The 13428-nt window shown below is 41.7% G+C and overlaps 1 protein-coding gene across 4 annotated transcripts in view; it reads left to right on the top strand.

Moving 5' to 3' along the window:
- The window catches only part of DIS3L2 (DIS3 like 3'-5' exoribonuclease 2), a 365113-nt gene that overhangs the window by 52275 nt on the left and 299410 nt on the right, over positions 1 to 13428 (top strand). For all 4 annotated transcript variants that reach the window (XM_055379766.2, XM_055379768.2, XM_055379769.2 and 1 more), the window contains exons 2-4: positions 3360 to 3504; positions 4039 to 4196; positions 12798 to 12851. In XM_055379766.2, coding sequence (XP_055235741.1) covers positions 3453 to 3504; positions 4039 to 4196; positions 12798 to 12851 — 264 coding nt within the window. In that variant the 5' untranslated portion in view covers positions 3360 to 3452. The remainder of the gene's footprint in view (positions 1 to 3359; positions 3505 to 4038; positions 4197 to 12797; positions 12852 to 13428) is intronic.

Here is a 13428-nt window from a genome sequence, read left to right on the forward strand (position 1 = left end):
CTAAGTAGCTGGGATTACAGGCGTGCACCACCACACATACCAATTTTGTGTTTTTTTAGTAGAGACAGGGTTTCTCTATGTTGGTCAGGCTGGTCTCGAACTCCTGACCACAGGTGATCTGCCCGCCTTGGCCTCCCAAAGTGCTGGGATTACAGGCGTGAGCCACTGTGCCTGCCTGTTTGTTCATTTTTCTTTTTTGAGACAGAGCCTCACTCTGTTGCCCAGGCTGGAGTGTACAGTCTTGGCTCACTGCAACCTCTGCCTCCTGGGTTCAAGCAGTTCTTGTGCCTCAGCCTCCTGAGTAGTTGGGATTACAAGCGCATGCCACCTCGCCCCCCTAATTTTTTGTATTTCTAGTAGACACCGGGTTTCGCCATGTTGCCCAGTCTGGTCTTGAACTCCTGGGCTCAGGCAGTCTGCCCGCCTTGGCCTCCCAAAGTGTTAGGACTACAGGCGTGAGCCACGATGCCCAGCCATTGTTTGTTCATTTTCTACTTAGCATTTTATATACTCAGAATCTTTCCATCTCCTTCTAGTGGTTTGGTACCCAAATGTGGCCTTTACTGCCTGCCTAGCCGTCCGGCTTATTCTTGCCAATTTTGTTTTCTCAGTCCTGCGTTCTTCCCCCATTCTTTGCTGACTTGTTTTTAATGTAGTTTCCCGGTATGACCCTGCTCTGCTTAGTGTTCTCATTGCTTGTTCATGAAAACAAACTCATCCATTCATTTATGGAGCAGCTTTTGAGCACCTATTCCGTCCTAGGTGCTGTGGGAGCCACCAGAGTTACAATGACAAACCCAATCAAACATTCCTTGTCTCCCTGAGCTAAAGAGACAAGTTAGGTGTTACTCACACAAACTGGGATAACTGCTGTGAAGGAAAGATACAGATGCAGCTGACCTAGGGACACTGGAATTGAAATCTGTCCCCTCGTCTCACTTACCTGGCAGTAACTCCCCTTCATTTTGAATTTTTGCCTGAATCAGGATTGACATGTAGTGCCCCATTTTCAATTCCAGCGCTTGTTTTTGGGTTGTTGGCAGTTTGCTCTCGACTCCTCGCCCCAACCAAGGCTGCCGCGTTTGTTTTCTTAGTCACTAGTGGGAACATACCCTGATCATGGATCTGTCCTCACTTGGGAGCTCTTTTCTCTTTTTTTTCTTAACGCCTGCCTCTGTTGATTCTTTTCCTACATCTTCATTAGCTTCTTTGTTATATTTTATACTTCTTTACATTTCCTAAAAGTTGCCCTAATCCAGATTTTGTCAGGGTAAGAGTGCCCAGGACTTCTACAGGGTTAATAGGCCTTCACAATGATGTCACAGGGAAGGGAATGTTGCTTGTTCGTTCCTTGTCCTATGCCCTCCTCTGTATCTGCGTACCCTTTCTTGGCAATCTTATCCATTCTTGAACACTCCGTGTTACCATCTTTATGCAAATGACTGGCTAACTTCTCTCTCTCTTTTGCACCCGTTTTCAAGTATTTGGTGGATTGCTCCATGTGGAGGCATATAATACTCCAAGTAGAATTCATCATCTTCTCTAACTTTACCAACTCCCAGTCTCCTACCTAGAAATCTCACACAACCACTCCCACCTTGCTCACTTCCAGACATGCCTGGTTGCTAGGTGGTGCCACTTTGTCCTGTGTAATACCATGGTAAGGGCCTCTTCTTTTCAGTGTCCTGAACTCAAGTTCAGGTCTTCCTTTCCTTTCACCTGTCTGTCCTGATTTTCTCCTAAGATGCATCTGCTGCTAGTATCTGTCAACTCCAGATGACTCTGAGTCCTGTACCAGGTTAATTTTTCCTGAAACAATTCTAATCTGTTGTTTTTCTCTTCTGCTCATTCATGCTTTGAAAACTCCCTAGTGCTTTTGAAAAACTGGCCTAGTTTTTTAGACCTTCCAACTTGTTTTAATTTCCTTGCCACTGCCTCCCTTCATATAGGCTGGACTCTATCCAAATGGAATTAATTTTGCGAGAACTCGCCTGTATTTTCTGTTTGCGCCTCTATTTTTATTTCCTTTTGCCAATAGTATGCTTTCCTCACACTCTTAGTTCTTTAAAATCTCTCCTAAAGTACTCTCAGGTTTCCTGACCTGGAGATACTCTTTCTCTCCTATCATCTGTACATTTATCCACATTTTAAAAAAACATAGTGCTTACCACTTATCTTTCATTCTGTCTAGTGTAGTGCCCTGAAGAAATATGTGTGAAATTAACGAGTGGATAAAAGCATTTCTGTATTAAGCCCTCAGACAGTCTTGACTCCTCCATCTGCCTTTCCCATTCCCTTGCTGTTTATATAAGGCCATCTCTTTCTCTCCCTTCTTTCAACTGGCTTGGCTTTATCTGTGAATCTCTTTATCTTTCCCTAAGTGGCCTATTATCCTTTGTCTCCATTGCTTTTCTTCTGCTGAGTTAGTATTAATTTCAATTTAAAGAGAAATTACATCATTTTGGTGAAGGATGTGTGTGGGAAATATAGAGGAAATGGAAGCTAGTGTTCAGAATGACATCTTGATTCATTTTGTGGGAACTCAGGCTGCCCACAAAAATTTCAAATATAGACTTGACTCCTGGGCTGGTGGCCAGCAGAGACTAGAAAGTAGAAGTTGTGATGACATGTTCAGCATCCAGGTGGAAGGCCAGGGGCCAGCTGCAGGGCCCCACATTCCAGCCTGCTGATCCTGGCAGCTGCTCTTATATTCCTTAGATACAGCTGTTTGAGCTTCTGATGAGACAGCTGGTTTGAGGTGATGGCAGGTAAGAGTAGGGGAAGAGACGTCTAATTACAGTATTGCCGTGTTTTGAAAGCGTGTGAATCATCTGGGGCTCCCTGCATAGTTTGGGATGTCAAGTTGTGACAATGAATTAGGTTTTGTTGGTGGATTCTAAGGAATTGACTTACTTGATTTCATAGAGGTATATCATTTGTCCGGAGTTGGACTTAGTAAATGCCACATATTGAGCCCCAGTTTAGTACCTATTCCATTACAGCTTTTAGATTCTAGATCTTTGTTATCACTTTTCAAAACTATATTTCTTTATATTTTTGTGCATTTCACAAGCTGAGTAGAACCGCAGGATTCCTTATTTTTCACATCATTGCCCCATTTGTGGAGATGTTTAGTTGAAGTGGCCCAAAGAAGCAGTCTAGTGGTACCTGTGAGGGTGAAGGCCTTGAAAAGAAACTTGAGACAGATGGTGTGCTTGACTAACTGCCCCAGAGAATGTGATGCCAGAACCCAGGAGGGGCACCATGTTGCCTTTGCCATTGAACTACTAAATTTCTGAGAGGACAGAGGAGGCTACAGCTTAACCGCTCTCCAATTACCAATCTCTTCTTGGTTTCAGCGAATGACAACAGAGCTGCTCAAGGCGGGAACTCTGAGCTGAGCAGTGGAGGTTTCTCTGGATCTGGAGAGAAGAGTGACCTTGGAGCCAATAATGAGCCATCCTGACTACAGAATGAACCTCTGGCCCCTGGGGACCCCCAGAGGTAGTAAAAGGAAAATGGAGTCTGCCTGAATAACTGGAGAACTGAAATGAAAGTGGAATGGGTGTGAAGTGGAGGGTGTCTTTTAGGACTGAGGGCTACTATAATTCTTTTAGTGACCTGTTAAGTATTCTGTGTGATTTATTCTAGAATTAGATGTGGTTTCTTGCTGTCTTAATTTATTGTTGTATTAAGTACAGCTGTTTAATTTCCTCTAGAAAAGTGGCAATCTTTTAGTAATTTCTATTTTCAAAAAGTTTGTGTGTCTATAAATAGCAAAGAATACTGAACTCATTATTCAGATTATGTTCCATGCATGTTGTTTTACTGATTTAAAACTCAAGTCTCATCTGTGTATATTTTATTCATGTTTTCTTAGCCACTCTTTCCTTTTTGTTACTGTTAAAAATCACCATCAGGGAGTTTCAGTCTCTTGTTGGTCTCTTTAAATAATAATTGTAAAAAGGTATAATATCTCCAGTTTTAAAAATACACAGATGTTTGAGGAAAGAGTTGATTGCTGCCTCCTGTTTCTAGGTGTGCCTGCTGTGGCTGGTCCACATGACATTGGTGCTTCGCCAGGTGACAAAAAGTCAAAGAACAGGTCCACACGAGGGAAGAAAAAGAGCATATTTGAAACTTACATGTCCAAGGAGGATGTTTCGGAAGGCTTGAAGAGAGGAACACTCATCCAGGTGCTTAAAATCTACTGGAAGGCTATTCTCTGAATATGTAGAATCCAAAACAATCTATTAAACTGTTTCCTGTTCTGTGCTATATGCTTTCAGAGAGACGATGATGTAACAGGTGCAGGGCTGTTATGATGGCATAACAGAGATGATGAGGTAACAGATTCTTCTTAGAACTATAGTACATTTAGAGGTAATAAGCACCACAAGACAGGAACAGGAAAAGTGCTCTGAGATTTGAGAGGAGGGAACCACTATTTCCCATTAGGATTGTCTAGAGATGCTTTATTGAAAGTGACATGTTTGAGCCAGGCCATGGATTGGTGCAGTTTGAATAAGTGAAGATAAGAGAGAGCTTTACAAATGTAGGGACCAGTGTGAGCTACTACAATAGAAGTGAGAAATTGGGTTTGGATATACGAAACATTGAATAGTTCAGTTTTTCTGGAGCATGTGGATGCTGAACGATGGAGAAAAATGGATGAGGTTGGAAAGGAAGCAGTAAACAACAATAGACAGTATTTGTTGAGTGCTTTATACTTTACAAACTATGTTTACAAGCTAGTTCAGTGGTTTGGCTGAACAAATGTTTATGGAGCATCCATTGTGAGCCAGGAAGAGTTATGGTTAGAATAAGTGTGCAGCATGGGTGCCTTTGACATGGAGGTAGACAAGATTGCCTTGCTGTACTTCAGCTTGCAGCCCAGTGGTGGGAGGCAGTCATGTGAACAGATGATTTGGGGATAAAATGGCAAGTGCTCAGATAAAAGGGTGACCAGGCTATATGGCAAAATATTGGGGGGAAATGGGGAAACTGTGTAGGCTGAGGTTCTGGAGAGGCTTCCTGGTATTGGTGACCCTCGTGGTAGGTATTGAGGGTCTAGTTTGGGCCTATCAGATGAGTGATATGTGTGTGTGAGGTATGGAGAGGCAGTGGTGCTAACGAAAACGTGAACTTGTGAAACAACATGGAGTATGGCAGCTTAGGCCTCCTTGGGCATAAACTGTCAGGCAGGTAGTAGGCTGGGGAGGGAGGCAGGGCCACATATTCTGTGAATTAAGTCTATTTCATAATACTTTCATTAGTATAGAAATATTGCCATGTGCTACCTGGCTCACTTGAAAATGCTGTGTTCCATTTTCTCTTATTCTGAGAGCCCAGCTTCTGTATTTGTGTTTTTGGCTGAAGATCTAACCAATTTACAGATGCTGTCATCTTCTCTTCCTTTTTGTCCCCTCCCTCCCTCCCTCCCTCCCTCCCTCCCTCCCTCTGTCCCTCCCTCTCTTCCTTCCTTCCTTCCTTCCTTCACCTTTCTTTACCTTTCTGTATTTATCTGTGGTCAAGTGCACACGTGCACAAGAAAGAAGAAAGAAAACTGTCTTTTAAAAAATGAGTTGGTTTTTCTGATTCTTGGAGTACTCTTGGTGGTTTTAATTTATTATTTATTTATTTATTTTTTGAGAAAGTCTCACTCTGTTGCCCAGGCTGGAGTGCAGTACAATCTTGGCTCACTGCAGCCTCTGCCTCCTGGATTCAAGCGATTCTTGTGCCTCAGCCTCCCAAGTAGTTAGGATTACAGAAGGTAAAAATTAGTCATGCCATCATGCCTGGCTAATTTTTGTATTTTTAGTAGAGATGGGGTTTCACCATGTTGGCCAGGCTGGTCTTCAACTCCTGACCTCAAGTGATCCTCCTGCCTTAGCCTCCCAAAGTGCTGGGATTATAGGCATGAGCCACCACACCCAGCCCTATTGGTGTTTCTTTTTTTTAAAGCTTTCCCTGGATTTATTTGACAAGGCCTCTCTTAGGAGAGATGAAGCTGCATTTGGATGTTAGTCCATTCATTAATCCATTCATTTGCTCTTCATTGTTCAGCCCATATCCCAAACACCATTTTATCTGTAAGTTTCTTGGCCCTTCTCCTGTTTCACATAGGAGGACCCATTGTGCCTTTCCATTCTTATCCTCCTTCACTCTCCTCCAGGAACACTCTCCTCCATTCACCCTGAGCCTTCCAGTCTTTTCCTCTAAAAACTGTGCTCCTTGATGTCTCTGTGACTTTTGCATGCTGTTCCTGGTGCTTGGAATGCTTTCTCCTGCTGTCTTGATGTAATGGTGCTTACCTTTTAAGTCCCTGCCTAAATGTTACCCACTTCGAGAAGCCTCATTTTAATTCTCCAAGTAGAGTTGGCCGTTAGTGTTTTCCTGTAGTTGACTTTTTTGTTTTCCCTTTATTCTAAACTTACCACCATTTCTTGGCTTTTATGTTTCCCCCAAATAGACTGTTCATGTCCTTGATGGCAGGGTCATGTCTTGTTCCAGAAGTTAGCTCAGTGCCTGGCGTTTGACTGTTGCTTAATACATTTATATTGAATAAATATTTACTTACTGACTGAATAAGGGATCCAGATACTGTCTTTTGAAGAAGAGTGGGGGGAACTTCAGTTGTTAGAACTTGAAAGAAAACTAGCCTAGAATTTTGGTTATAGAATTATACCTGTCTAGAGATAAGGAGAGGACAGCGTTCTGCAGTGGTATTAGCTTCAGCTCCTAATTTTAGTTTTTACTTTTGAAGCAACTCGTTGCTGATACTCAAACAATACAAAACAAAAATCTGATCAATATAACAACTCTAATTCCCAGGAGTTTGTAAGTGATTCCTTCTGGCCTGTGACATCATGGGACTCTGCAGCCAGGGCCTCCCCCCCACATATGAGAACAGTTGTTCTTTGCAGATGGGAAAAGGAATGGGTTCCAGATATGAGGTCACCATGTGAAATATACAACACTGTAAATAAGATTTTCATAGGCAGAGAAACAGAGTCCATCTGCTGCTTGATATAAACTTTATGTGTGCAAACCTTGCGGGGTAAGGTAAAAGGCCAGACAAGAAAGGATGTTTTAATGCTGATGGAGAAAATTAAGTGTATTAGAGATACTTAGAAACTTTTGTTAACTTTTGTATTCAAACTCATCTCTTTTGACCTCTTTTTTTTCTCCCTATCCAGAGAAGAAATTTTTATCGAGAGATTGTAGGGGGATTTAAAAAAAACAGGAGTAGAGTATTTTTATTTTGTTTTCAATACCTTAACTAATACTTTGACATTTCATTAGTATTTTTTCCTATGTGGGGAGGAGACCACAGTCTCCTCTTTCCAGTGTTTGAAACGGCAATAACAGTAACACATGATCATGTACATGTAGTTTTGAAGTTTAAAAAAAAATAATAAATTCTCACATCAAAAAATGTATTTCATTTCTCTCTTCATAGGTAGAGTACTGAGAGGTTGTTATAGGAGATGTTGGGAGAGATTAGAGTAGGGGATAGACAAGCCTGGAAGGGGCTCCAGTTTAGGGTGATGATCAAGGTGACATGGGTATGAACATGGTAGAATTGGCTGTTTCAGATCCCAAAAGATGCTTTGGCTAAAGGAAGTTCAGGCTAAGCCTCCAGAACTGTCTTAGTCATGATGTCGGAGTTCCTCTTAGAATAGAATATTGGTGTGAAGTTGTTATTGGCTCTCTGAAAAATCCTAGTCCAGGAAGATAGAGGACAGGATGAACTAGTTTCTAGGACCTTCACCATTTGTTATGAGTGAAATCAAGCAGGGTGTGGTGGCTCACGCCTGTAATCCCAGCACTTTAGAAGGCTAGGGTGGGAAGATTGCTTGAGGCCAGAAGTTTAAGACCAGCCTGGGCAACATAGTGAGACTTCATCTGTACAAAATAAAAATCAGCCAGGCATGGTGATGTGCACCTGTATTCCTAGCTACTGGGGAGGCTGAGGCAGGAGGATTGCTTGAGTCCTGGAGTTGGAGGCTGTGGTAAGTCATGATCATGCCATTGTGCTCCAGCCTGGGCAACAGAGTGAGACCCTGTCTCTCTCTTTTTTTTTTTTTTTTAAAAAGAGTAAAATCAGCTGGAGAATACTTGGGGATGAATTAAAGATGAGGGGAATAGATGTGATGTTACAGTGGAATGCCCAGTCACTTAGAAGGGAGAGATGATATTCATAACATTAATACTGGGGGGGGTGATGAGAGAACTTTAGCTCTGCAGGCATTAATTAATTAATTACTGCAACAAATGTTTCTTGACTTCTTACTCAGTGCCAAGCGTATACCAGTGAGCAAGTTAGGCAAGTCACTGGGGAGGTAAGGAAAAACAACTAAAGAAAAAAGAAATTATAGACTGATCATTGCTAATAAGGAAATGGGAAGGGTGAGAGAGAATAATTAGAGAGAGCCTCTTTAGTAGGGTCGTTAGGGAAAGCCTCTGTGAGATGATCTGTGGGTTATCTGAGATGAGAATGAATCAGCCAATTGAAGAATTAGGAGAAGAACATAGGTGGAGAGCTCAGCTAGTAGAACAGCAGCAAGCAGAAGAAGGCTTGGTGTTTCTGAGAAATGAGAAGGAAGCCTGTTGGAACATTGTGAGCAAAGGGAGTTATATTATGGGACAAGTGGAGAGTTAGGCAGCAGCCAAGTCATGTAGGGTCTCTAGGCTATGCTGGAGAATTGGATTTTGTTCAAAGAGCAGCAGGAAGTCACTGAAGGCTGTTAAGCAGGGGAAGAAAATAATCTGTTTCATGCTTTGAACATACCTCTCTGGGAATTGTGAGATGAATAGAGTGGAAGCTGAGAGGCCAGTCAGGAAGGTATCAAAGTAAACCAGGTCAGAAAACATGGAGATGGGAACAAGAAAGTGGCAGTAAAGATGGAGAGGAGTGGATGGATGGATGGATGTGGGGCTAGAACTGATGTGACATGGTGATGGATGAGATATGGAAGGTGAGGCAGAGGGAGGCATCCTTGATGCTTGCTGAGTTTTCGAATTGAGCAGCTGGCTGGATGATGTTGCCATTAACCAAGACAGAGAAAAGCAAGGGTTGGAATGTGGTGCTGAGTTTTTGGGCAAGAGGGATAGCTGGCATACATGAGTGAAGAGGCCCTGGTGGTGACCGTGGCAAACAGAGAGAGAGGCTGTTCACAGTAGTTGAGAGCATGGAGTCTGGAGCCAGATTGTCTGGCCTTGAATGTGATGTGAAAGCGGGCAATTTTCTTAACCTCTCAGTGCCTCAGTTTCCTCATCTGTAAAAGCAAGGATAATAGTATCTACCTCATAGGGTTGTTGTGAGGGTTAAATTAGCTGATCGATATAAAGCTCTTCAAAGAGTGTGTGGCATGTCGTATGCCTGCATAAGTGGCACTTGAGTTTTGTTTTTATTACTATAAGAGGAGCGTCTGTTATTCAGGTTAGGTGGTTGCTGTCATTTGGAGAACCCTGTCCAAAGCTGTTAGATCTTATGATTTTTCAAGAATATCTGGAAATATGTATTTTATATGTGTGAAATTCCTCAGTTTTAAGGACTCTCAAACAAGCCAAATACAGTATGTTTGTGATTGCCAGTTAGACTGATTTAGCCCAGTTGTGTGGTGTTTTTCTATGGTACTGTTTAGCTCCTGGGGTATAGGAAGGGAGAAAGCAGATAGCTGGGGTTAGTTGAGAGTAGAGAATCAAGGGTAAAATCTTCAAGGTCTTTTGCTGGTTGAGTATCAGAGTAAGAGGTTTGTTCAGGATTTGCAACATTAATAGATAATGACAGGCTATGGCAATTAGGTGGCTAGAGAAGGGAGTAAACAGTGGGAGGACAATGAATGGTGACAATGTGGTCACAGCTTTGGGTTGGAGATCTTAGTGAAATTGAAGAGTTGTTGAAGTGGGGTTTCTGCCATAAGTAGACAGAAGATTGCCATCGGAAAGTGCGATATTTGAATTTTTTTTTTGAGGTAGTGTCATTAGTAGTGCTGACGGGATCCAGGCTGTGAACGTGGGAGAGAGTAGGTGGGTTAGGGGAGCAAATGGTAGTTAGAGTGACAGGCTAGGGTTGCTTGGTCTTCAACATGGATGTGAAGTCCCAAAAATATATATAGTAGTGAGGATAGGAGGAAGGCAGTGAACTGCTAGTCAAAATGTTAGTGAATTGGAGCTTTGACCCACCCGTAAATTTGAGGATGACAGCACCAAGGAGGTGCTAATGATATGAACTTCAAAGGATCTGGGATTTTTGAAAGAGAATGGAGGAAAAAATACTTTTAAAGTCATGATGGGGAAGCAAAGAGACCTTCCTCCCCTGGTCCCTGAGATACATGGGTTATGAGAGATAAAATAGACTCCCTCTGAGAGCACTCGAGAGAAGCAATCACTTCAGGGAATAGCCAGGTTTCAATTAAGGCGAAGAATCAGGAGCATCTGGAGAAGAGATGGAGGCTATGGGATCCTCACTCATCAAGTTTCAGGCCTAGGGAAGTGCTTTAGGAAGAAGACAGGAGATGGGCAATTGGGTCAGGTTAGGGGATGGCTATAGAAATGAAAGCCTTGGACTTTTGTATGTGAGTAAGACAAGAGATCTGTGGGAAGTATCCTTTAGTTAAATGACCATTTGTTTTTGACAGACTTAACTGCCAGCTGCTTCTCTCAGGCTATAGGAAGAACTCTGGTCTGCTGCGGAGCTCTGTGGGAGTTTCTGCTTTCTTAGTGTGATCTGCATTCCCTCAAGGGCTCTGTTTCCGAGGTCCAGTTCTTCAGAGTTATGCTCCAGTCAAATTTGCAAATGCTATTGTGGAACCAGGTTTCTATTCTTCCTTGTGTGCTTTTGTATATATTGGGAAGTTTGGGATAGAGAATCAAGGGTAAAATCTTCAAGGTCTTCTTAACATCTTTTCTTTTAAATAGAGCCTGGATGCAGGCCTGAGCAACCTCTCTTTTCCCTGGGCCCAGCCTGGCCTGTCTGAGTGCCCTGCAATTAAAGGCATTTTCAAAGCTTTAGAGGCATTCTGATCTCTGTACTTGTTCATATGCTAACCATTCTTTGAGCGACAAGGGATGATAGAAGAATAGGAATTGAAAAAAAAACTTAGGCCAGAGAAAAGCATCTGGAATCAGAAAATGAAATTGTTAGACATTTAATTTCAATGAATTGACTTTTGTTTGTTTGGAGTCTCTTCCCCTCACGAGACTGTAAGCTCTGTGATGGTAGAGACTGTCTGTTGTTAGTCTCCCTTGTACCCCGTCACTTGACATGGTGCCTGCCATGCTATTCGTTAGGAAATATTTGTTGAGTGAGTGGATGAATATTTAGGTTAAATGTAAGTTTTTTCCCTCCTTCCCTCAACAAGAAACAGCTGTCTAGAAGTGGATTTACTGTGACACTCTTTAACAAGGGACTGGCCTTGGGGAGCTTTGCCAACCTTATCTCCTGGTCCCTCCCTCTTCTGTGCTAGGCAGAGTTATCGCACAATGGAGAAGAGTTAGTGAGTGCCCTCTTAACCACTTTTGCTCACACAGTGTCCTCTACTATACTTCTTATCTGATTTATTTGCAAATTTTGCTCTTCTGTAAAGGACTAGGTCAGATACCATCTCTGAAGCCTCTTCTGGTGCCCTGGCTGTGAAAGTAAGCTGTACCTCTGCTTTATGTTTTCCTTTAAAATAGGGATTGAGCTTAGTCAATCATTATCTTCTCCATCAGTGTGTCTCAGGGTCTTGAATATAGTCCTTACTCAATAATTAATTGTTGAATTAAGGACTGAATGATCATTTGTAGTAGTCTATTTGAGTGTTCATGATATTGTAAACTGTGGCATGGACATTTGTAATTTAAACATGGTACAGTGCAGAAGGAAATTATTTTCTGCTTTATTTTATGCCGTTGCCTGTTTTGTTAATTATGTATCTTTGAGTCTTTAAACGTTTTAGGGGGAAATGTTATTTAAAACACTTTCTCAAGATATCCTTTGAGTCTGGCGGTTAGAAAAATAACTGCTTCCATCCATGTGTTCCAGTGGCCTGAGACTACAGCTGGAACCTGGGGAGCCTTACAGCTTCCTGCAAGAGCCTGAAATACTGAACTGCTATTGAAGAGGCCCCCACCTGCACCCCTGTGTGTAAATAGAAGCAGACCCTGATTTGGTGCTGGAATAACATGAAGTTGAAGGCAGACTGGGTGGCCTGGCTGTTGGAGCCAGGATTCCAGTTTGCATTAAGAGCTGGTTATGGACCATTTTGAATTATTGACTCATTCAGCTCTGCAGAGGGGCCAGAGTAAAAAATAATGCATCCAGTTTCATAAGGCTCAGTATCTAGGTTGGAAATCAACCTGTATCACTTTGAAAATTGTCACAGAAACAAGCAATTGTGGAAAGGTCTTGGAACTGGGAGAAAAAAAAGGCCTTTATATAGTGAGGCACAATCCCTAGGTAATCTTGTTTGTAAAGTCAAGGTTTAAATTTGAAGACTAGCATATAGGGGCATCTAAAATCCTAATAGTTGCCACTTTCCCACTCTATGCCAAGCTCTGTTGTTCCTTACCTTTGCTTGTTCACACCAAGGTGCCAGTCTAAGCTTTCTGTTTTTGATAGAACCCTCTATTTCAGATATCAACATAAATTGTGTTTCCTGCATTTAATGAATAGTTCTTATACATCTAACTTGTTTTCTCAAGTGACCTGTTTAATTTTAAAACTTTTTATTGGAGAATAACATACATGTGGAAAAATCGTAAATATATAGCTAGATTTTCACAAACTTTATTTTTTTGTTTTAAAGGGTGTATTGAGAATTAATCCAAAGAAGTTTCATGAAGGCTTCATTCCTTCCCCGGTAAGTTCAATAAATTTATAATAAACTTAATGTCACATTTAATTTTTTAGATCTGCTCCGAAACTGAAATCATATATTCTAACTAAAAAGCAGAGTAGTGAAACAAAATTGATGATGGGCAAAGATTTGTTTCAAATTTAAATAAACTAAATTTTCTTTTGGTTAACAACCCCTTCTGTCAGTCTTAAAATCGCATGCCAAATGAAAGGGATGGCATTTGTTACAAGGCTGCAAAGAGCAGCTGGACCCAGGCAGACTACCCACCAGTTCGTGTAACTGGACGCCCTTGGTTTATGGCTTAAAAGGATTTATGGTTTTTTCCACCGATTTAAGTTAATCTTTCCTAAACAAATATGCTATCTACTTTGGATCTACTGCATGAGCTAATCTGAACATTTGTCCAAAAATAACGTGTAATGCTTTTTTTTTTTGGTGGGGGTCAGAGTTTCTCACTTCACTTTCGTGCAGGTGATAGAACTTTGTACAAGGCTCTTTACCGTTGGGTCTTTAGACCCTTTCTTACATTTATGACTCATTTTAAGAGGCTCTTTCCACTTAAATCAAGTTTACACTGACA

This window comes from Gorilla gorilla, chromosome 11 (genome assembly GCF_029281585.2).
Source record: "Gorilla gorilla gorilla isolate KB3781 chromosome 11, NHGRI_mGorGor1-v2.1_pri, whole genome shotgun sequence".
In the NCBI taxonomy this organism is placed as follows: Eukaryota; Metazoa; Chordata; class Mammalia; order Primates; family Hominidae; genus Gorilla; species Gorilla gorilla.